The sequence below is a fragment of the Erpetoichthys calabaricus genome, chromosome 7 (assembly GCF_900747795.2).
Source record: "Erpetoichthys calabaricus chromosome 7, fErpCal1.3, whole genome shotgun sequence".
Classification (NCBI taxonomy): Eukaryota; Metazoa; Chordata; class Cladistia; order Polypteriformes; family Polypteridae; genus Erpetoichthys; species Erpetoichthys calabaricus.
In genome coordinates this window covers 130,535,097-130,559,927 of record NC_041400.2, presented here as the reverse complement: position 1 = coordinate 130,559,927, position 24,831 = coordinate 130,535,097, and the positions used below count along the sequence as shown (strand labels likewise).

Sequence of the window (24,831 nt, the reverse complement as noted above, 5' to 3'; positions counted from 1 at the left end):
TGGCAGGCAGCTAGAGGGCTTAAATAATAGTAATACCATGCCAGACCAGGGGTTGGCAAGCTGCTCTAACTCTTTCTCTCCATCCTCTGCAGACTATCCTTGGGACATCCCACTAGGTGTTGGCACTTTTGATGACATCACTTCCGGAACCTGTGCCATAGATGATGTCGCTTCCGTTAGTGGAGCTCTGGATGACGTCACTTCCAGCCCCGGTGACATCACTTCCAACTCCAGTCCAGAGGATGCCACTTCCAATCTGAGTCAGTTTTGTTTTGGACTTCAACCTGAACACAACTCATAAAAATTAACCTTTTGCAGCCAGTTCATAATATATGGGTGGCTGCTCCAAACATTTTTGATGTACCTGTGTCATTCTTATCATAGCCTGTTAGGAGATGATGATGTACTTATTAGTTGTTGAGCCAAATCATGTAAGAGAAAGGGGCATTCTAGATGAACCCTCAAATACCGTAATTCTGCAATTAATTATGAATTCTTCTCATCAATTGCTATCGTAATGACCTATTTTATGATCGGAAAGATCAGCATCAGAGCGGTAAATAATTACTGAAATGTTATAGAACAGTTCGGGTAACTTGGTTCCTGGGGCACAAAGCCTACTGACGCTAACATCCAAATTTTTCTAACTTCTGTTCTATCAATTTATGAAAATGTAATGTAACTTGCTTATGAGATGACCAGGAAGCAGAGTCACTTTAAGTGCAACACAATACATGTTGCTTGCATATTGCACTTGAGTTCTGTTCTTGCTATAGACATTTTAATAGGGCTTCAGTCATTAAGGACATTTTGCCCATTAATTGTCATCTGAAAACACATCATTTTCAGGAATATCTTTGGGCCATGAATTAAGAAATACCAGAGGAAAATATCTCCTGGGGTTCAACTGAAAACTGAAGTCCTGTAGCCCATGATGCTAACTAACAACATCCTCATTATTCTGAATCTATTAATACCAAAATACTTTTTACCTGGATTAGTATGCGTTTGCAGAGACCAGCTTTCACCAGCGATTTGGCCACCCAGCGAGCTGCATATGCCCCAGAACGGTCAACTTTGGAACAGTCTTTCCCTGAAAATGCTCCTCCACCATGGCCACCCCATCCGCCATATGTATCAACAATAATCTTCCTGCCTGTAAGACCAGCGTCACCCTATTTTAATAAAGAAAGCAGAGTTTAGTACTGGAGTCATTTATGTCATGTCTCCAGTATTGATAAATGGTCATATAGAATAAAAAGCATATGACAAATAGAAATAAAACTGAACATAGTCTTTTTATATTAGACAGTTAAAAAGTGTTGTTGAAAAAATAGGAATGGGTTTGAGCCAGCCAGATACAGTTAGGTCCATAAATATTTGGACAGAGACAACGTTTTTCTAATTTTGGTTCTGTACATTACCACAATGAATTTTAAATGAAACAACTCAGATGCAGTTGAAGTGCAGACTTTCAGCTTTAATTCAGTGCGGTGAACAAAACGATGAATTGTTTTCATTTAAAAACACCTAAGCCTAAGTGAATCAGAAATACTTAATTTTGTTTTATATGTGTGCTTCCCTAGTCTGTTTTCCCCCATTCTTCATCTTTCTCATATAAACTTTAATTTTTTGCCACGTATGAAGCCAATAATTAATTAAATAACAAAACATTTCCTAAACAGACTATCACACGTGTGTTTGGGAGACAGCTTCACAGCTCGTCAAGTGGTAATTCTACTCCAGGTCAGAGGGTGGTGCCATCACGTAATACCTCTCCTCTTTCTCCCTCTGTAGAACAGTGACAATGACATCACTTCTGCCTTCCAACCTCCTGGACACACCATTTCCACCTGCCCTACCTCATAAGCAGCCCCAATTTTGAGGTAGTCAAACTAAAGACTCACATCTGAGAAGATGTTTCCTCAATTGTTGAATATTTGATTTGTGTCATCCTTTTTTTCAGTTATATGGGGATTCACTTTCAAGTACCCTAAATTTTCACAATCCCTCTGTTTTTTTATCTATAAAACATACGATAAAGACCACTTTTCTTCTTTATTTTTTATCATGTCCAACCAAGGAGATGACACTTATTTTAAAGAACTCCACTGGCTGTTTATAAAAAAAAATTGCATACACACTAAAGTTGAGTACAGTACCTGTGGGCCGCCATGTATGAACTTTCCACTTGGCAGAAGGTGGTAGACAGTAGTTTCATCGAGATATTTGGCAGGAATCACAGTTTTAATGACTTTTTCTTTCAGCTCCTCCTTCATCTCCTGCAGAGGTTTACTAGCTTCATGCTGAACTGATATGACAACCGTGTGTATGCGGATTGGCTTCATTGCCCCTTCATTGTCCTGATATTCCACAGTCACCTATGATAAAGACAGGAATTATTAGTGGGTGTCAAGCACTATATGCCTACAAAGAACTCACATTTTCAATGGGAATGAGGTCTATTACTTACTATGTTAGTTTCTTCCCTTTAGGGCAGGCATGTCAAACACGCGGCCCATGGGCCGCATGCGGCCTGCAACAGAAATCTATTCGGCCCGCATGACAGATCCTAGTTAGCACTAAACTTGTACAAAATGATTAGTATCGTTTGTGACTGAATCATTCTGCATCTTCGGCGTTACTTATTGACTTTTCTTACTTCCAACTTCTGACAAAAGCGCGTTTTCCCATGGCATTACGATACCAGAAACATCATCTGCTAGTATAGTAGCAGCTGCGGCGTCAGCTCCTTGATACCCTAGGCATGACACTGCAAACACGAGCCCTGATCAAAGTTAATGAGCCGCGACGCCGCAACTGAAGTGCTAGGCTGCAAAAGCCTGGCAGGCTACACTACTGGCTGGGCTGCTGAGACTGGCCACTGGACAGAACTGACCATCACGAGTAGTAATAGCTTGCATATTTTCACGTTTTTTTGCTCTAGTTTTATGTAATTTTGTGCTAGTATTGTAACGAACAGTTAGTGCAGACTACAGCTGAAGATCTGAAGTGGACGCGAGAAGTTGGTGAGTTGTTTATTAACAAATTTTTGTGATTTTGAGTTTGTAAATTTAGTGTAGGTCAGGGGGCTTTTTTCATATCGGCTTATTTTACAATATAAACTTTGAAATAAACTTAGTAAAGTAAAAATTTGAGCAGCACAATGCCAAACATGTGTAAATTGATAGGCCTATGTCTTTGTCATTTGATTTAAAACGAAATATTTGCACTGCAGTATGAAGGGTACTATTTGATTTTTAGAGGATTTGTTTTCCAACTTGAATTACTGAGGAATGAATTCAGTGAGCATTTTCGTGATTTCAGTTTACGCAAACAGGACTTTGCACTGTTTACGTCACCATACTCTTACAACGTTGAGAATGGCACCCAGGAAACACTTGGAACCTTGTTGATTGTAGAGAATCACAGGTTTTACCATTCCTGTCTGGCTCTCCAAACAGTATGGCAGAGAATTAGCACAGAACTACACCCTGGGGTCAAGAGAAGGCAGCATCATAAAGGAGCCACTGATAATATGGTGTAATCCTAGACCCTGTCAGTTATACCAGTTTGGTCTTTTTCTGTCAGGGATAAATAATCAATAAATTCACATGAATTACAGAATCAAGACTTATATTTCCCAGGACAATCCTTTGTATTAGTCTTAGCTTTGGTGTCCTGACTTATTCTTAAAAAAAATCTTTATTTGTCTCAGTTACTGATGTTGTTTACACCAGCAAGCAGCAGTGCGCAGGGCATCTCTGAGCACAGCCATGTTGGACATTGAAGCAAACGGCCTGTGGCAGCAGAGGGTCACACCAGTTTCCACTTCTGTTAGAAATAAAAGCAGAAAATTGAACTCTAGAGAGCATGTGGTCAAGACAACTGGACAACTGTCCTTTGTCCTGTACCATCCTAGTGCATTCTTGTTCAGTTATGTAACTGTAAGCCCATTAAGTACAATTAAATGAGTTGATAAATTGTTCAGACAAAATCAGGCTGTATTCTGTTTCTCTGCTTTGTTGTCATGAAAGTCTCAGATTAATCTTACATGTAATGGGTGCAAAGAAGGAACCGGCCCTAGACTGGAGAAAAATCAATCATAGGACCCACTGACACAATCTGCACAGGGCCAGCTTAGAGTTGTCAATTGACCTTAACAGCATGGCTTTGGGCTGATGTTAAAGACTTATACAAAGACATGGAGCAATCAACAACAGTTTAGTCACTGCGGGGCCACAACCATGCTGCCAGAGAACACATAATAATTGCAAATTGATGATGATTTAAATTCTGCTTGTTCATCTTTAAAATGACAGAAATCCACAATAAGAAAATCAATTAAAGATCATCACAGCTAAAATATACAAAATTCAATGCTACTGCTTATCATCTTTTGATCTCCAGGGGCCTCATGTATAAACGGTGTGTACGTACAGAAATGTTGCGTACTCCCGTTTCCACGCTCAAATCATGATGTATAAAACCTAAACTTGGCATAAAGCCACGCACATTTCCACGGTAACTCATACCTTGGCGTACGCAATTTCTCCGCTCGGTTTTGCAGACTGGCGGCACCCAGCGTCAACGCAGTGCTACTGTTCCTGCGTGGTCACCCTTTGTTTCTTAGCTCCACATTCCTGACGTGGCTTTATAAATACACTGAAACTAACTGCATATTATTTATTAGTGTAATGCATCTGATTGTAATTAACCTGCAGCAATATAATGGTCCAGGGAATAGCCATAGTATTCCAAATACCATAACTGCTTTAGCGTTGTAACTCTCACTGCATCTTCTTCTTCTTTCAGCTGCTCCCGTTAAGGGTTGCCACAGCAGATCATCTTTTTCCATATTACTCTCACTGCACCACTCAGAGTATTTATATCACTGTATCTGAGTGAGGAATCACAGCAGCAGCTGATCGGAAAGAGAAATATCGGTATACAGCATGAAGCAGACGCTGCCTGAGCCACGGCAAAACGCTTTAGAGACTTCACAGTACGGACTTCGCGGTTTAGAAAAGGTTTCATCCCAAGAACTATAAACGCACTCAATCAATCCATCAAGTGCTCCTTGTAGAACTGTTTACTTATAAGTACAATCACCTCACTGTAAACCTGCACTACAGTTATAATATTGCACAACCTGCGCCACTTTATAAAGAGCGTATTTACATATGATGACGATATTCATTTTTAAGATGAAATGCAGCAAAATATGTTGATTATATTATACAGATAAAACTTTAACTTCATTTAAATAATCTGTATTGTTAATAATTAAACATGTGAGGACACGGTGCCACAGCGCTAGGTAGTTCAGGGATTGTTCCTGCATTGCATTGTATTCTTGCTGGTGCTGACGCGACACTGGAATGCTAGATGGATAGAATAATTAAACATGTACTACGAAGATATTTCAATGTTCCTTAAAAGTTTTGAAGGATCAGCGTTCTAAGCTTACAGATGGCTTCACATCTATATAGCTGATTGTGTGGCGATTGGGTTTTTGGAGAAAGAACAGTAAGGACAGGAATTGGAGGTTAGTACGTTTGAAAGAGACAGTACTTCTGTAGTAAATTATTTCATCGAAGCTTGCGCATGGCGCCGCAAGCCTCTTGCGTGAGACATGAACCAGCACTGCGTCCCCGTGTTTAATAACATGCTTTCATTCCTATCATCATGAAAAAGATACCACATATACATCTCAGTATTTTAATTATTCAGAGAGCTGTAATATCACGAATGTAATGGATTATGTGTCCTGTCGGAGAAAGAGAAAGCCCGTTTAAGAAGCAGGTAGTGATTCACACATGTAGAGCACATAGAAGATCAAATACAGAACAAAGAATTTAATGTGTCACTTTAGTTACAATGGGATTTGAGAAACTAGTAAATTAAACGATTTTAAAATGAAGTTTATGATGTTCATGGCAAAATAAACTACGTGATTAAAGTGGAAATTTCAAGATTAAAGTTGACATTTCGTGCTTTTTTCCCACTGTGTGCCTATTTTTTTTGTCTGTACCCTAATAAGCTTTCATATGACACTCAGACGGTGGGCTACGACTCGCCTTTTCACAGCGACTTTGATATGTGATTTCTTTTTTATTTCGGGCACTGTACGACTTTGTGAACTTGAGCCTTCGAGTTTCTCCGACACTCTGTCACTCGATCAACTTCCTTTTGTTGATTAAACCACTGTTTAAACCAACAAATAGTACGTTTTTCCTTTGCCTCCACTTGGTATTCGCTGAAATTCTTATATTCCCCCCGTGCTTTTCCCATTGTCTTTTCACAGAAGGCTATTTATATTGATTTACATATTCAAAGAGGTGTAATTCTGGGAGGAGTTGGGGCGGGACAGAAGGCGTGTGCTCGTACGTTACTGTTCACGCTGATCGGGATTTATGTAGTGGAAGAACGTGAAAGTTTGCGTACGTACAGATTCCTGCATCTGGATTTTTCTGTGCGTACGTACATTCCCGCTTTTGTGCTTACGCCATGTTATAGTGTGAGTTCTATGCACGGCATTATACATGAGGCCCCAGGTGATCACATTTTATTACAGTCTCTATAAAGAAAGAAGGCTAACCTGAGTTTTTGAATCTGGCATAATCCACGGACATACTCCATTGCCGGAAAGCTCCTTCATCTTTGCATTCAGCTTGTGCGCCAAGAGTATGGTTAACGGCATGCACTCTTCAGTTTCGTCAGTGGCATAACCAAACATTAGGCCCTATAAACAATCAGGAGTGAGACATTGTTCAGACAAGCTGATCAAAAGAGCTCTGATAAAATAATGATGTGAAAAAGACAAGGAACTCATTGTAGAAAAAATTAAAAAGTTTTCAGGGAAGGACAATCACTATAAAAGAGAACAGATACAACTGATTAAGGACTACAATAAGCAAGAGCAGAACAATTTCTTCAGCGAGAATATATGTGAATAAATATTCATTGAATAAATGTACAGTGGGCTCACCACCTATGGGAGGGGCCAAGGAGGTCGGGTGCAGTGTGAGTTGGGTGGTGGCCGAAGGCGGGGACCTTGGCGGTCCGATCCTCAGCTACAGAAACTGGCTCGTGGGACGTGGAATGTCACCTCTCTGAAGGGGAAGGAGCCTGAGCTAGTGCGCGAAGTTGAGAGGTTCCGGCTAGATATAGTCGGACTCACCTCGACGCACAGCTTGGACTCTGGAACCAATCTCCTTGAGAGGGGATGGACTCTCTACCACTCTGGAGTTGCCCCCGGTGAGAGGCGCCGAGCAGGTGTGGGTATACTTATTGCCCCCCAACTTGGAGCCTGTACATTGGGGTTTACCCCGGTGGACGAGAGGGTAGCCTCCCTTCGCCTTCAGGTGGGGGGACGGGTCCTAACTGTTGTTTGTGCGTATGCACCGAACAGCAGTTCGGAGTACCCACCCTTTTTGGAGTCCCTGGAGGGGGTGCTAGAGGGCATACCTTCTGGGGACTCCCTCGTTCTACTGGGAGACTTCAATGCTCACGTGGGCAATGACAGTGAGACCTGGAAGGGCGTGATTGGGAGGAATGGCCCCCCTGATCTGAACCCGAGCGGTGTTTTGTTATTGGACTTCTGTGCTCATCACGGATTGTCCATAACGAACACCATGTTCAAGCATAGGGGTGTTCATATGTGCACTTGGCACCAGGACACCCTAGGCCTCAGTTCGATGATCGACTTTGTGGTCGTGTCGTCGGACTTGCGGCCACATGTCTTGGACACTCGGGTGAAGAGAGGGGCGGAGCTGTCAACTGATCACCACCTGGTGGTGAGTTGGCTTCGATGGTGGGGGAGGATGCCGGTCAGGCGTGGTAGGCCCAAACGTGTTGTGAGGGTCTGCTGGGAACGTCTGGCAGAGCCCCCTGTCAGAAGTAGCTTCAACTCCCACCTCCGGCAGAACTTCGACCACATCCCGAGGGAGGTGGGGGACATTGAGTCCGAATGGGCCATGTTCCGTGCCTCTATTGTTGAGGCAGCTGACCGGAGCTGTGGCCGTAAGGTGGTCGGTGCCTGTCGTGGCGGCAATCCCCGAACCCGCTGGGGGACACCGGCGGTGAAGGATGCCGTCAAGCTGAAGAAGGAGTCCTACAGGACCCTTTTGTCCTGTGGGACCCCGGAGGCAGCTGATAGGTACCGGCAGGCCAAGCGGAATGCGGCTTTGGTGGTTGCTGAGGCAAAAACTCGGGCGTGGGAGGAGTTTGGGGAGGCCATGGAGAATGACTTTCGGACGGCTTCGAGGAGATTCTGGTCCACCATCCGGCGTCTCAGGAAGGGGAAGCAGTGCAGTGTCAACACTGTATATGGTGGGGATGGTGCGCTGCTGACCTTGACTCGGGATGTTGTGGGTCGGTGGGGGGAATACTTCGAAGACCTCCTCAATCCCATTAACATGCCTTCCAATGAGGAAGCAGAGCCTGGGGACTCAGAGGTGGGCTCCCCCATCTCTGGGACTGAGGTCACCGAGGTGGTCAAAAAACTCCTTGGTGGCAGGGCCCCGGGGGTGGATGAGATACGCCCGGAGTTCCTCAAGGCTCTGGATGTTGTAGGACTGTCTTGGCTGACACGCCTCTGCAACATCGCATGGACATCAGGGACAGTGCCTCTGGATTGGCAGACCGGGGTGGTGGTCCCCCTCTTTAAGAAGGGGGATCGGAGGGTGTGTTCCAACTACAGAGGGATCACACTCCTCAGCCTCCCTGGAAAAGTCTATTCAGGGGTCCTGGAGAGGAGGGTCCGTCGGATAGTCGAGCCTCGGATTCAGGAGGAACAGTGTGGTTTTCGTCCTGGTCGCGGAACAGTGGACCAGCTCTATACCCTTAGCAGGGTCCTGGAGGGTGCATGGGAGTTTGCCCAACCAGTCTACATGTGTTTTGTGGACTTAGAAAAGGCATTCAACCGTGTCCCTCGGGGAATCCTGTGGGGGGTACTCCGAGAGTATGGGGTACCGGCCCCCCTGATAAGGGCTGTTCAGTCCCTGTACGATCGGTGCCAGAGCTTGGTCCGCATTGCCGGCAGTAAGTCGAACCCGTTTCCAGTGAGAGTTGGACTCCGCCAGGGCTGCCCTTTGTCACCGATTCTGTTCATAACTTTTATGGACAGAATTTCTAGGCGTAGCCAGGGTGTTGAGGGGGTCCGGTTTGGTGGGCTCAGGATTGGGTCACTGCTTTTTGCAGATGATGTTGTCCTGTTTGCTTCATCAGGCCGTGATCTTCAGCTCTCTCTGGATCGGTTCGCAGCCGAGTGTGAAGCGGCTGGGATGAGAATCAGCACCTCCAAATCCGAGACCATGGTCCTCAGCCGGAAAAGGGTGGAGTGCCCTCTCAGGGTTGGTAGCGAGATCCTGCCCCAAGTGGAGGAGTTCAAGTATCTCGGGGTCTTGTTCACGAGTGAGGGAAGAATGGAGCGTGAGATCGACAGACGGATCGGTGCGGCATCCGCAGTAATGCGGGCATTGCATCGGTCTGTCGTGGTGAAAAAGGAGCTGAGCCGCAAGGCGAAGCTCTCAATTTACCAGTCGATCTATGTTCCTACCCTCACCTATGGTCATGAGCTATGGGTAGTGACCGAAAGAACGAGATCGCGAATACAAGCGGCTGAAATGAGTTTCCTCCGCAGGGTGTCTGGGCTTTCCCTTAAAGATAGGGTGAGAAGCTCAGTCATCCGGGAGGGGCTCAGAGTAGAGCCGCTGCTCCTCCGCATCGAGAGGAGTCAGATGAGGTGGCTCGGGCATCTGATCAGGATGCCTCCTGGACGCCTCCCTGGTGAGGTGTTCCGGGCACGTCCAACCGGGAGGAGGCCCCGGGGAAGACCCAGGACACGCTGGAGGGACTATGTCTCTCGACTGGCCTGGGAACGCCTTGGGATTCTCCCGGAAGAGCTAGAAGAAGTGGCCGGGGAGAGGGAAGTCTGGGCATCTCTGCTCAAGCTGCTGCCCCCGCGACCCGACCTCGGATAAGTGGGAGACAATGGATGGATGGATGGATGGATGGATGGATGGATGGATGGATAAATATACAGTAATCTCTTGAGATTTGCAGAGGTTAGGGACGGAAATCCACAAATATATTTTCTTACCATGATCACTGCATATTCTAATTTTATTGCACTAAATAACATGCAAAAAGTTCCAAGAAACACAATATAGAATGATCACTGCACAAGCAAATCACACATGTTAGGCTAGGTGCCGAGATAAAAATGCACAGCGTCCACCAAACAAAATGTAGTTCAGCAGTTCTTTAGTGAACTGTAAATTTTTACAAAATGTGTAACATATTCTAATAAAGACAACACGCCATCTCCATACAAAAGCCACTTCAATTTCAAAGTAGGATTTACTTCAACAACACCCAGCTGTAGTTAAAAAATGACATTCTCCAATGTTTAAAGGTATTTTGCATTAATGTAGATTTAGTACCTGGTCCCCTGCACCAATATCATCATCATGTCTTCCTTCAAATACACAGTCCGTGATTTCTGGACACTGTGGCTCCAGAGCTACTAGTACACTGCAGGTTTTGTAGTCAAAGCCTGAAAATGGAAACAACACAAAATATTCAAATTGTTTATTATCAGCATTTTGCTCCATAAATGATCACCACACTTCCTTGACACATTTTAATAATCACATATTGAACATGACATTTTCTTTTGCTAGTCATTGTGAAGGAATGGTCTGAGTCCTGACTCACTGTGTGACCTTGAACAAGCCATATAACCTAATGCAACTGGAGCCAAGTGTGCCATGCCTGTTAAGCCCATGTTTCATTACACAACTTTTCCAGTGATCTTCAGTAGTAGCCTTAATTTACATAATCTTAGCGAGTGATCTTCAGATCTCAACTTGATGTTATTTTGTAGAATCTAGGTGAATAGGATTGATGAGCATTTTGGGTTGAAAGGCCTGTTCTTGTGAAAACTGTTCTAACGTTCTAGCAGACTGAAATAAGGTATGATGATCCACATGGACTGAACCTTCCCCCTATACAATGCATTCCTTTTGCAGAAAATATAAAAAAAGCAGTTACCTTTGGAAGAATTATCATAACCAATCTTCTGGATGGTTTCTCTAACAACTCTCTGTAAATCCACTTTTGCTTTTGAAGTGACCTCCCCACACAACAAGATCATTCCAGTCTTGGCCACACACTCTATTAGAATAAATACAAAATATTAGGTCACCAGTCAGTTCTTCTAATGTTATATCATTGCTCAACTTGTTGCTTTTGGTATAAATTCCAATGTAGAACACCACCCCAAACTCTTGATTACTCAGATTAACCACAATTCAGGAATAACGGTAAACATGCTGGACTAGGAGGGTTCAAAGCAAATTCAAAAATTCCACATCATCAACCATATCTGTCTATTATAATAAAAAAAATCCTGGGACAAGACAAGACTTTTTAGCCTGGGATGAGACTTGACTTTTTCAGAGAGATACTTTCATGTCCCACGAGACGAGACTTTGTGCCAAGAGATTTAACCATGCCCGGGGCTGGAAATAAAAGACAATGAGTAGATGACAAAGTAGAACGTCGTAAAGAATTCAAAAACGTTGGCGTGATACACATGCAGAGCAGGTTAGAGATAATGAAAGTACTAAAATTCGAAAGTGTCAAAAAACTGATAATAAAGATCACATTAACACAAACAAATGGAAATTATTACTCGGTTAAATAATGGAACAGCGAAAAGAGATCGAATATATTGTTCGGATTTAAGTCGGAGACTAGTAGATCGTCTAATTGTGTTGCCATCAGGGAAAAGTAGTATTTCTTCCCAATGAAGAGGCATATCCGCGAGAATTACAAGATTTGTTGTTTGGTGAAAGTGAAATCCAGAGACATGAAGTGCCTTGCACGTAGCGCCGGCCGGAGGGGGTTGGCGAGCGAAACGAGCAGGGGATGAAGCCCCCTAGTTCTAAATATAGTCAACATCATTTGTCAAAGAGTGACCAAAGCAGTAGGAGGAAAAATAAATGCCACAAAAGAAAAAGAACAAGTCAAAGAAATGTGATCACTGACAACTGGCCCGAGCAATAGAGTAGAAAAAGGTAGTAAACTCCATACTAGTACACCCAGGGTTTCATAGGGTATAGTGGTGGTCCCACTATGGAATGGGGAGCATTCAAGAGAGGCCCATTTTCTTCATTATGTTGTGCAGCATGTAGCTATGATATTACAGAGTAGCTGATGGGCCTAGGGTCTAGGTCATTAGAGATGTAAACTTGTCAGACATGAGCATGACTTTGACTGGATCAACTAATCATGGACCCCCCAAGCTGTGCCGTTGACTGGAGTTTTTGATTTCCTTTCCTTCACTGTCAACAGGCCATATCTCGATTATAAGGTGTTGCCACTAGGAGGCACCCCAGAACCCCAAACATCAGACACAACTCAGCCTAACACAATTTCAAGTTAAATGAAATGATATTTATTTTACAACAATACCTTACCACAGGTTTAAATTAATCCAGCACCATAAAATAAGCAGATAAGTACTTCTGTCTCTCTTTACTCCATGGTGAGCGTTATCCACTGCCTCCCAACTCTGAGTCCCTGGAGAAGTTAGGCGACTCCTTTCAAACTAAACCCAGGAGAACTTCGGTGCCACAATATTGACCTTCAGAAATACTTGTGGGTCATATGTAAACTCCCCAAAATAAGGTGGTCCATTCTTCATAATGCCCCCCTGTGGCACTCAAAGACCCAGAAAGGGTTGCCCTTCCGCATTACAAGTCTCAGGAAAGTTGAGGCTGGGCTCCAGTGAAATAAGCACTTCCATCTCTTATGCAGGGGGGATGCATTATTTATGAAATCCATTTATCTCATTATTTGGTCATCTCAGCTGGGACAGAAACTGAGCACCATCCAGGCTGGGCTGCACCTCCATCCCTGAGATGCTTCCACTAAAGCCTCCCAGCCAGGTAGGAAATCATCCCTAACCCCTGTTGTGATTCCAACTCATCCAGTCCAATTCTTACAAAGTCCTTTACGTTATCATGATTTATTGACAAATGTCTAATTCAAATGACTTTTTACTGTGTGGTTAGCATAGCTTGTGTGTTCATTTATGTAAATGTTGCATTGTTTAGAAATTTGCTTTTGATGCAGTGCAGTTGTGGATTTGTGCATATGCTCTAATGTTGCACTTGTTGAAGAGTAAAATAATAAACTAAAATATAATTGAACTGAATAGGCCACTTGATTTCCCTGGATGTGTGAACTACTTGAAAGGTAACAGAATGCTAGATCAGTTCTGGATACCTGATGTTTTTAATAAGATCTCAGGGTCCAAAGGTGGAGAGACACGAGGTACCAGGGGGCACTGTGACCTGGCAGCCCTATTTGTAATATCTGGAAAGAGACAGATTTTAAATACAGTGGCAATCCGAAGATCTTAGCGTAATTTTGCAACCAAAAAATCAGTCCTATCATTCATCAAAACGGTCAATGAAGACCACAACGTGTAGTCGTTTATTCAAAGCACAATTTCTTTAAATTGTAAGTTTTAAACAGAGTAAGCACACACCAATGAACTGAATTGTTTTTATCTATAAATGCAGATAACCAGGAAGCACAGGGTACTGACCTTTATATAGTCGCACAAATGAAGTCAAGAGCTGTGCATTCCCAACTATCTCTGCTAAGCAATTTCTTGGTGTTTTAGCGTGAAAAAGTGCTCATGAAAGGCACTTTAACTTTGAAGGTTCTTTTTAATGTATAGTGATGGACAAGTTAATACTGGAAATACCTAAATTATTAGCCTTGATTTCCATGTACGCTCTTTCCATTTTAAGATTCATTCATCAGCCATTCCTATCACAGACACTGACACAGTGTGCTCGTCCCAAAATCCACCGCACTATATTCTCAATGCTATAGCTGTTTTATTTCTATGGTTTCCATTAATGGTTTGCATTTCCAATTGTTCACAGATTCTTTAATTTCTTATCCTGTCTCTTTTTGTTTTACCTACAACTCATCTTAAACGTTTAACTTCCACTGTTGTTATTTTACGTCTTTGTTTATAAAGTACTGCCCAATATTCTGCAGTGTATAATATTGTTGCCACATATATGATTTTATATAGACGAATCTTCACCTTCATACTTAATTCTTTCTTTCCTATCAAGATGTTGTTAATCTGATAGTATATTTTACTTATCTTCTTCATTCTCTTTCTGATTTGTCATGCTCAGGTGCTTATATACTGACATGTTTTATAGTTGTTTTCCATCTATCTGTATCCACATTTGATGTTTCTCTTCTTGTACGTCCCTTGTTATTTTCATTACTTTACTTTTCTCCCCATTTATTATCAATTTAATTTATTATTCATTTCCTTTGTAACTGTTGTTTGCTTACTGCAATTAGTGCTAAACCATTGAAAAAGAATAGTGCATTTGTCTCTGAGAAGGATACTCTCATCAAACAAAATTGAATTTTTGTTGTTTTTTTTTTTTTGTTGAAACCAAAAATCATTCAATCCAATGTTATTTACTGAACCTTATTTTTACATTATTTTATTCAATTTACCCTCTCTGTTTGCCTGGGTCAAATTTTGCAGACAATTTTTTACCTACTTTTACCAAACTGATTTTGGTCCAACTTTGCATGCATGCTGATTTCTGGTGACAATGCAATATTTCATTAGTTTTGACCCAGGATCTGAGTGTTAATGATGTCAAATTAAAATTTCTCATTACCTTATATTATACATTACATTTTTATCGATTACACATATAGAGTGTTTTAGCTAAAACACACATATGTGACAAATTAGCGGTGTTGCTCAAGTGATTAGCGTGTTGGACTTGCCGTCAAACGGTCGAAGGTTCAATACCAATGTAGACAAATTAATTAAAAAAAATCTTTTTTTTTCACTGATATTGAAGTTTTGTCAAATTACTTCAGTATGACAGTTAAGCAATGTTGGTCAAGTGGTCAGTGTGTTGGACGATTCAATCAAATGGTCGAAGGTTCAAGACCAATGTACACAAACTCATTTTTTTTAATTTGACGAATTTTTCATCATTTATATACAAATTTGGCAAAATACTCTTTTCAGTGATTTGGCAATTGGCTCAGTGTCGGGCTTTTCTAAGAAAGATTGAAGGTTTGATTCTCCAATAGACAAACGCACATTTCTAGTACTTCACACGTGTAAAGTTTCACTGTGGTTAGGATTTTCTGAAATGAGAAATGAACGTGAATGAATGTTACATTTCACTTTAAGATCATTGGGTCGATTCCACTCTGTCACTAATGTAATTTCTGTCAAATCACCTTCCCACCCAAGTCAAGGTTTTTGTAACACGTTGAAGACTGTGTGGCATTAGGGTGGCTAAAAATACATTTTAAAAAAAAAAGATTTTTAAGTGATATGATTTTATTCAAAAATACACTAAAACGTAAAAAAATTTTTTTTCTTATACTAAGGTTTTGTTGGTCATATGTGACTAAAAATAAAATCATGGGTTACCCATAAAAATGAATTGAATTCAATTAAATGCATAGATTCTTTAAATTATTCCAAATGAAATAACTCTTACAATTTGAAAGTTTCTCCAATTATAACCATTGTCCTACATACTTTAATTAACGTTTATGTGATATGACATTTTCTTTCCATAGTTAGAAATTTCACTTTAAACAATCCATGCATTTTAATTGAATTACATTAATTCTTGTATGGGCGCCCCACTATATATACTTTCAAGTCAATTTTTCCCCATAAATGGACCAAATAATAAAGCATTTTGACTTTAGAAATACAACATCTTTTGTGTGAACTGGGTCAATTCTGTACATATAGACAAACAGTGCAGAGAGGTGATGAGGTAAGCTTTAACGTGACTGATCTTTTATCAGCTCTCCTCTTTTCTTCTTCTTCTTTCGGTTGCTCCCGTTAGGGGTTGCCACAGTGGATCATCTTCTTCCATACCTTTCTGTCCTCTGCATCTTATTCTGTTACACCCATCACCTGCATGTCCTCTCTCACCACATCCATAAACCTTCTCTTAGGCCTTCCTCTTTTTCTCTTGCCTGGCAGCTCTATCTTTAACATCCTTTTCCCAATATACCCAGCATCTCTCCTCTGCACATGTCCAAACCAAAGAACAACTGGATTAAATTCTTTAATTCTATGTAAACAATATATATTTCATCTTACCACAAGCAACCTTGGAGTCTGGGTCCAAAGAAATATAAGCATCTAAGACAGCATCACTAATCTGGTCACACATCTTATCTGAAATAAAAAGGAAAAACAAATTGTAGCAATTCAATACATGCACTGAAAAAAAAAGTATAATAATTATGTTAAAATGACATACACAATAATTACACTTCAATTTACATTTCTGTACAAGCCCACACCTTCATGCAAAATACAATAATCCCATAACCTGAAATGTGCACAAATCTTTTGTTTATAAAACAGATGATTACAGGGAGTAACTCAACATAACAACATATTAAAGATAAGCTGGGGCAATGTAAATGTCCACTACCACTTTTCTAATTTGCCCCCTGTAAAGAAGCACTTCCTGTCATTTGTTTCATGCTCAAACTGTGCTACTGCTTGTCCAGACAGCCTTTCTTTCTCACAATTCACCTCTGGCCATTTTATGCACAGCCCTGGGATTCACTTCCAGAGTCATTTCTGGGGTATTGGCCTCCTGGGAAGTATGTAAGGCTAGTGAAAGATATGTATTATGATTCTAAGACCAAAGTCAAGAGTAGTGTTGGAACTACATCTTTGCTCTTATAATGGACATCCTAAGTAGTGAGCTCAGACAACAAGCGCCTTGGGCCATGTTCTTTGCTGATGATATACAAGTACAGTAATTCTCATTGCCTCCAACAGAGGGGAACTGCAACAAAGCTTGATCTATAGAGAGAGACTATGGAGGATAGGGAATTTAAGATTAATTATATGTGGTTTAAAGAAGAACTTTGAGAAGGAGGCATTCAGTTGCTGTCAGAGAGATTTAAAAGGATAAATAAATTTAAATACTTTAGTTGACAGCAAATGCTGGATTAGATAATGAGGCACACCATGGGATCCAGATAGTTTGGAACAACTGGAAACAGCTGTCTGATGTGTTATGTGATAAAAAGATAACTGTTACGATGAAGGGAAGACTCTATAAGATGATAGTCAGACCAGCTATGATGTATGAAAGCTGAAACATGGGCCCTGAAGAGCACAAAAGAGAGAAAGCCAGAAGTAACTGACATGAGGAAGTTGAGGTGAATGTGTGGAGTAACAAAAATGGATAAGATCAAAACTAAGTAGAGAAGGAAAACAGCAAAAGTTGTGGACGTCTCAAAGAGGATCTAAGGAAAATGCTGCAATGGTATGGGGTTATGTAATGAGAAGAGACAACAACTATGTAGGCAGCAGGGTCATAAAATTGGATGTTGAGGGAAGGAGAAGGAGGGGAAGATCAAAGCTGAGGTGGATGGATTGTATAAGTGAAGATCTGGGGGAGAAAGGATTAAATGGGAGGAAGTATAAAGATTCGAGAGTTTGGGGAAGTCTAGATAAATACATAAAAATGGGAAAGCAAAGTCAGAAGAAGATGAAGGCATATCTTGGGTACAAACTCAAATTCCAGAACTTGCAAGCTGTGCCACCAATTTCAAGCCAACACCCCTCTGCCTTAATGTAAAAAGCAGGAGTGGAAACACATTTGAACACAAATGTTTCTGGATGTAAACAACAGTCCTCTTAGACCTAACCTCCAATACCACCTATAGATGATGCTCAGGCAGCATGTGGCCATGAACAATGTGCAGTATGTTTTTATTTGGATTCAATTAATTGAGTTCAGCAGGGGTCTGAGTTCAAAATTGATCTGTGTTGTAGCTATAATATGGAGAGAGTGTGTTACACTGTTGTGTAACATTGATTTATTTAGTTATATTCAGGGCCAGTATGTGGAGTGAAGTGATGAGCAGCAGTTTGATAAGAGTGGCATTTTCACATGACATTTTTTTTTTTATATTAGAAAAAGGTTAAGTGTGTTTACCTTAAGAATTAAATACATATCCAGTGCCTTATTTATATACTACCTTCAAAAACTGTGAGAAACATCCATCCATTGTCCAACCCGCTGAATCCAAACACAGGGTCACGGGGGTCTGCTGGAGCCAATCCCAGCCAACACAGGGCACAAGGCAGGAACCAATCCCGGGCAGGGTGCCAAGCACACACTAGGGCCAATTTAGAATCACCAATCCACCTAACCAGCATGTCTTTGGACTGTGGGAGGAAACCGGAGCGCCTGGAGGAAACCCACGCAGACACGGGAAGAACATGCAAACTCCACGCAGGGAGGACCCAACTGCAAGGCAGCAGCACTACCCACTGCGCCACCGTGCCACCCCTGTGAGAAACATTTTAATTTAAAAAATTTTAACTTTCATATAATGCAGGTCGTAATGCCTCGCCACACATTAAACATTCAAAAATCAAAACAGCGCACTCGCATTTCAAAGCCTCATGTCAATCCATGGTATTAGCGTTCACTTTTCTGAGTTTTCCACTTTACTATAGTTGCCATTTATGGGTGTGCAATCCTGCTGGAGTGATGGTAGCAAACATTTGTGCAGGTAAAAATGCTGAAAAGTCCATCCTGGATGTGTTTGACTCCACAGCCTACAAAGGCTACATTCAGATTGCAGTTACAGTGTTTTGATTCTGTTTGCAAGTGTTTCAAATCTGATATGACCGTGTCTCAATATCTATCTATCTGTTAATAAACATGAATTCGTCAGACAGATGCGATCTTATAAACAAACATGAACACCAGCTACATGCTGATTTCAGATTCTTTATAGTGCAAGATTTGTCAGCTCACGATGGCAAGCGCTTAAAGTGTTTTGAGAGGACTCATCACTGCTTGAATGTATCTCCAAAACACTTATCAGAAAAATATGCCTCTGAGGTGTGACATTACAGAAGACACGTAACTGAAGGGCTACCTTGTAGCAGGATTTCTTTATTTTTAATTTGACGATTCTGGAAAAAGATCGAACCAATGTCACAAAAGTAAGAAGTAAAACACTGTTTGAATGGCAGTACAGAAAAAAAATCTATTTATGGTAGCTCTCTATTTAACCCTTCAGCCTGCCAGGTCGCTTACTGTAATGATATCATTTTCACTATGAAACGCCATAAACTGTAAGCAAATAAATTATATTGTAGCCCTTAAACTAACCTGAATAGCCTAATGCAATTGCAAAATTCAATGAATGTGAAGTAATCCTCATGTCATTGGTGGTGGTGAACAATACATACTTTTAATGTAAGCTCCTTTGAGAGATGCTTATACTCTAAATATAATCAGTATTTAGCAATGCATTCAAAGTCTGCAGTTGTAGTTGACTGTTTAATTTTACTTTGCCACATCTTTTGTTTCCTATGCTACACCAGTGTCCTCCCCTGGATGAGGTTCTAGTTCATGTTTTATGTCTCTTTTGTTCTTTCTTGATTCTTTTGTTTATGTTAATTATGTTCATCACTCTTTATTTCTGATTTTGTCTAGGTATATAAGCTGCCACTGTTATGTTCTATGTGTTTTGTGGGTTGTCCCAAAGAGGTGGGGTAACTGGGCATATTGCATAACGTCACTTAAGTATAATGTCAAGTGATAAACTTCACAACAGAACAGAGCTCTGGAGGTCTATAGCTTGACTCTGTTGGGGTTGTTGCTATTTTATGAAAAAATTAACGTTCTCCTGTTCTGGTAATTTTCCATTAATGAGCAGAAATATGAGCAGTCAACGCCAGTCAGGAGCACAGAAAGGAAAAAAATGAAAGCATGAAAAAGCAGCTTGTGCTGCAATTACTGGTGTGCTTAGAAATCTAAATTTGTCCAACTTCTAGTAAACCTATTAACTCTTTTAGGGCTAATTATTTTTTCTTTTTTGTTTGTCCCAGGGCTGAATATTTTTTCCAAAAAAACTCAGTTTTCTAAAAGGCACACAAAGCAATGGTTATACACATAAATCAAAATACTGTAAAATACTTATTTATGACAAATGTCACTCTGTTTTATGTTCCATGAGCCACTACAATAATGTCAATTCACAGACTTATTTTGTAAGAATCATCATTCATATGCTGAAAGGCACGTTATTGAAAAAAACAGTATAGTAATCCGTAGCGTCCACTAGCACGCCGTGTTGTTTGATGAAGTCCAGTTGCCAGCTGGCCTCCCACAGATTTATGTCTGGTAGTCCTCCCAGGGTGGACTTTGCCACAGGTTCGTCAGCTGCACGATCAGCTGGGGACTGATCAGCTGGTGCAGGTACCTGACTTTTATTTTTGATCTCCAGATCATTTGCATCAAAATCTGAGTTCAATAAGTCAGAGTCTGATTTAGCAATAATATGCAATAAATAAATAAATACACAAAGACTATTTTGCTTTGCACATTCACTTTGCTCTCTCACCCGATGTTGCTGCCATTCTAGACACTGTTTACTCTACGTTACTCACGCACACGCCGGGATTCGATGTGAAGTCAAAGAGTCTAACAGTCCTCCTAGCAAACAGGGTCCACCTATAACGAAACGGCAAGTTTTATCAATGTTTATGGATTTTTTTTTTTTACTCCCTCTGCCCCTGGAGGTTGACTTTAGTCATCATCCACTCTCAACCCTCTTGTGTTGACAAAAGTCCACATCTGCCCTAAAAGAGTTAATGTTACATCAGTTGCCACTACACTAAAGCTAACAGTTTAACAGAGTAGCAATAGCATTATGTGTAATAGTGCTTAACAGATATTTTCCAATGTCATAGCACTTAGCTGACACATGGTTGAGGATTATTCATTACTGACATGTAGACCTCACAACCACTACACATTGTTAAAGGCTGCCATTAGTTGACATATGAAGTGCTCTTTGTGTTGTTGCACTGAAGACACGTTTGTAAATGTCGCCAACACACACAGGCTCTCTTACCGACTAGTTGGCTACGTTGTGGGAAAGCACCGTGCAAATGACTTTGACATACAAAAAGAGCAATTACTCAGATTAACTTTAACTGTTTGTTAATTTAACACTTTATTTATAAGAATGTTCAGTAGTAGAATTATTAGTAGTTTTATTTTTTATTATTATTATTAATAATAGTAGTAGTAGTAGTATTAAAATTGTTTTTCCACATATCACAAGTGATACAACTGACAATCAAGTAAGAGTGGGTGTCTGAACATTGACACCCTGGACCATTATTATTATTTTTATTATTATTATTATTACTAATTAGGCCTTTATTTATAATGGAAACAAATCAATTGGGGCACCCTGCCCGGGATTTGTTTCTGCCTTGCGCCCTGTTTTGGCTGGGATTGGCTCCAGCAAACCCCCATAACCCTTTGTTAGGATATAGCGGGTTGGAAAATGACTGACATGACAAATCAATTGGTGTATCATTGCCATGAAATACCAGTAAGATTCGAGTCTATGGATTGCAGCAACCCTTCCAGTTAGAGTTGCATCTGCTGAGTGAAGATTTTCATAACCTAAGCTCATACTTCTGGTCATCTCTGGCACGAGAACAAATAAGCAGCTTGGATATCATAAGCATCAACTCAGACCTCGCACAGAAGCTGTCGTGTGGCAGCCTCATAAATTTGCCTCCAGTAAATGCAGATTTCTGCTATTGTGATATGCAAAAAAGACACTGAAGTCACTTTCAAGTTTTCATTATTTACATTTTTTTTTTATTTAATGTTAAAAAGTTATAGTTACATTTGTGATGTGTGCTTCTTTGTTCATTATTTATGTATGTATTTATTGTTCAAAGAAAAACTAATGTAGTGGATTCAGAGAAGTGTGTGGCAGGGTGATTCGGGAAAAAGACTCTGCTTAGGGTCCCAGTTTGGCTAGAGGCTGCACTGCCCTGACTAATTAGTTAATTATGGACGGGTAGCTTCTAGCATGGATGTCATTGCCTGGCTGGCAGTGTTGTCGCATCACTGTACTTTAGCCAGGCTCAATCCATTGTTGGGATGAGTTTCGTTTGACTGCTGCGTGTTCTCCAGATTCTTCCATGCCTTTCACCAGGTACTCCGGTGTCTTCCCAAAAAACAAAAAGACAATATGTTAGATTAAATGGCTTCTGTAAATCTACACACTGTTGCAATGGACTGGTATACTATTGAGGGGTGATTCTAGTGCCCAGGATAATGGATTCTTGGGGTAGTAACTGAACAATACAAATTAACTGTAATTTTTTTAAGCCAGAAATTTCTTAACTCTGTGAGACCTCTCCTCAAATATATTGAGATTTGTCATTTTGTTTGTCATTTGTATCTAGTGCACTATGTTTAATTTGCGCCCTGTCTCTCATTAGTAGTTTAAAAACAGCAGCAACAACAAAGGAATAAAAATACTCTTACTTGGAAGCGTATTCATACAGTATGTGGTTTCCAAAACATCCTGAGGCGAAAGGCACTATATATGCAGTAAAAGTTCTGGATGTAATGCTTTCCGCACACATCAGCCTTTCTGAGCGGCTTGAGTAAAGGCAAATCGTCTTCTAAGAATCATGACACGCTTACAAATGAACAGCACCACAATCTAAGGACAAAGATCGACAAGTTTAATACAGGCGATCCTGCTGCTGAAAGTGTCAGCTGGTAATGGTGCTAAGGTGCAAATCCCGTATTTCCATCAGTGTCTGATTACCTCGTCGCGGAATATTCATCACTAAAACTACATGTGAAAGGTACTATATGTGACACAAGAAGACTTAATGGCCGATTAACTGCAACGAAATAAAAGTACATTAAGGCCTAGGAACTCACCGGAATGTCCTTCCCCGACTGATTCCGATGTAAAGAGGAAAGTTTTCCTACGGCCAGCCTTTCTCGCGTTAGCATGATCCATGTCTTGCTTTAGTTCGAAGTTCGGCAACCGTTCAGGGGGATCCGATTGTCCTTCTTAAAAGCGGTCCCGTTTGAAATAATATAGCAATTAGACGTGGAGGAAAAAGTAATCTCCATAGACAGCGCCGCCCATCCAGCGCAAGTTAACTGTCTCCTGTCAGATCGCATCTGCCGCGGTTAAAGGACAGCTGGGAAGGGGGAGGGGGTTCGGTTTTGGGGGCGGGGTCAATTGCATCGCCAGTCATCAAAGAATCTGGCGTTGTTAGAACGGGTCCGCGATGAGGCTTGCTATTCTTTGTGTCATTATTTCTTCCTTTCTGTCTTAATTTCTTTCACGTTCTTCATGTCCTTTATTTAATTTTAAGATTCACTTCACTGCTCGCTGACCATGAGGCTGGACTGTACTGAAAGTTGGCCAGACATCCAAGAAAGGATTTCCAGGTGCTCTACATTCCTGGCAGCAAATTTAAACTTGACCTTGTACTTTAATCACCATGTATTAATCAGAGTATCCCTGCTATCAGTCTTCATTTTCAGTTACATGGTAAATGACTCGAGAAGAAAATTGTGCACATTCCTACCTTACCTTATAGATAGATAGATAGATAGATAGATAGATAGAGTGGGAGCACAGTGGCGTTCATAATTGTAATATGGGAGAAGTTTGGACCAACCAGGCCATCCAGCCAAAGTGACAATCTGGGAAAGAAGGGACTTGGTCGTTGAGGTGACCAACAAGCCAATGGTTACTCTAACAGACGGCTGAGATGGGAAAGCCTGTTTGAAGAACAACCATCTCAGCAGCACTCCACTAATCAAGCATTTATGGTAAACGGGCTAACTCTCACTTGGAGTTTACCTGATGGCATTTACAGGACTGAGAGCACGAGGAAAAATATCCTCTGGTCTAATTAGACATTCGCTGAACTCTTTGGTTAGAACTCTAAGCTATATGTCTAAGACCAGGCACTGCTCATCATCTGCGTAATATGATCCCTATGGTGAAGCATGGTGGTTGCTCCATTGTGTTATGGGGTGCTTCTCAGCAGCAGGGACAGGGAGACTGGTCAGAATTGCAGGAAGGCTGAATGAAGCCAAATACAGAAAGGCCTTTGAAAAAAACTTGTTCCAGAGCGAATGTAATCTTAGACTGGGATGATGGTTCATCTTTCAGTGCAACAATGACTCAAAATATACACTCAAGACAACGCTGGAGTGGGACAAGTCTGACTGTCCTTGAGTGACCCAGCCAAAGCCCAGACATAAACCACATAGAATATCTATGGAGAGACCTGAGGATGGCAGTTTACAGAAGCTTTCCATCCAGTCTAACAGAGCTTAAGAGGATCAACCAGGAAGAATGGGATAAATTCCTTAAATCCAGGTGTACAAAGCTAGTAGAAACTTACTCATAAAAACTCAAAGCTGTACAAAGTACTGAATTAGGTTCTGAATACTTACATGAAAAAGAGATTCAGTTTTTGATTTTTAGCAAATTTGCAGACCTTCTGAAAACAGTTTTACTTTGTCATTATCGGATGTTGAGTGTAGATTGATGGACAGAAATTGCAAATGTATCCATTTGAAATTAAATCTAAAACACAATAAAGTGTGTAGCTGTGTCCTCCTCTGACATCACTTCCGGCAACCTCCAAAGACGCAGCTCTTCCTCCCTCTTTCTTATAAAAACCCAGCAGATCCCTCTCCGTGACGGTCAAGTTTTGTGCACAGTCCTGAAACACTACTCTGTGTTTATTGCTATTTTTGCCAAGCCTAATTTCAAGTATATGTGGTGGAACTCCAAACCTTTTCACACTTCTCTTGTCTTCTCCTTTACAATATATAGATTAAATTTTTTTACTATTTATATATATATACTCTTTTACAA

General features: G+C 41.0%; 1 protein-coding gene across 1 annotated transcript in view; it reads right to left on the bottom strand.

The window, feature by feature from the left end:
• Positions 1 to 23,153, bottom strand: part of mat2al (methionine adenosyltransferase II, alpha-like) — a 28,546-nt gene extending 5,393 nt beyond the window's left edge. Inside the window, exons 1-7 of the mRNA XM_028805393.1 lie at positions 22,863 to 23,153; positions 16,208 to 16,285; positions 11,059 to 11,181; positions 10,449 to 10,561; positions 6,602 to 6,745; positions 2,163 to 2,381; positions 993 to 1,175 (exon numbers count right to left, since the gene is read on the bottom strand). Coding sequence (XP_028661226.1) covers positions 993 to 1,175; positions 2,163 to 2,381; positions 6,602 to 6,745; positions 10,449 to 10,561; positions 11,059 to 11,181; positions 16,208 to 16,285; positions 22,863 to 22,944 — 942 coding nt within the window. The 5' untranslated portion in view covers positions 22,945 to 23,153. The remainder of the gene's footprint in view (positions 1 to 992; positions 1,176 to 2,162; positions 2,382 to 6,601; positions 6,746 to 10,448; positions 10,562 to 11,058; positions 11,182 to 16,207; positions 16,286 to 22,862) is intronic.
• Positions 23,154 to 24,831: the final 1,678 nt, after the last annotated feature.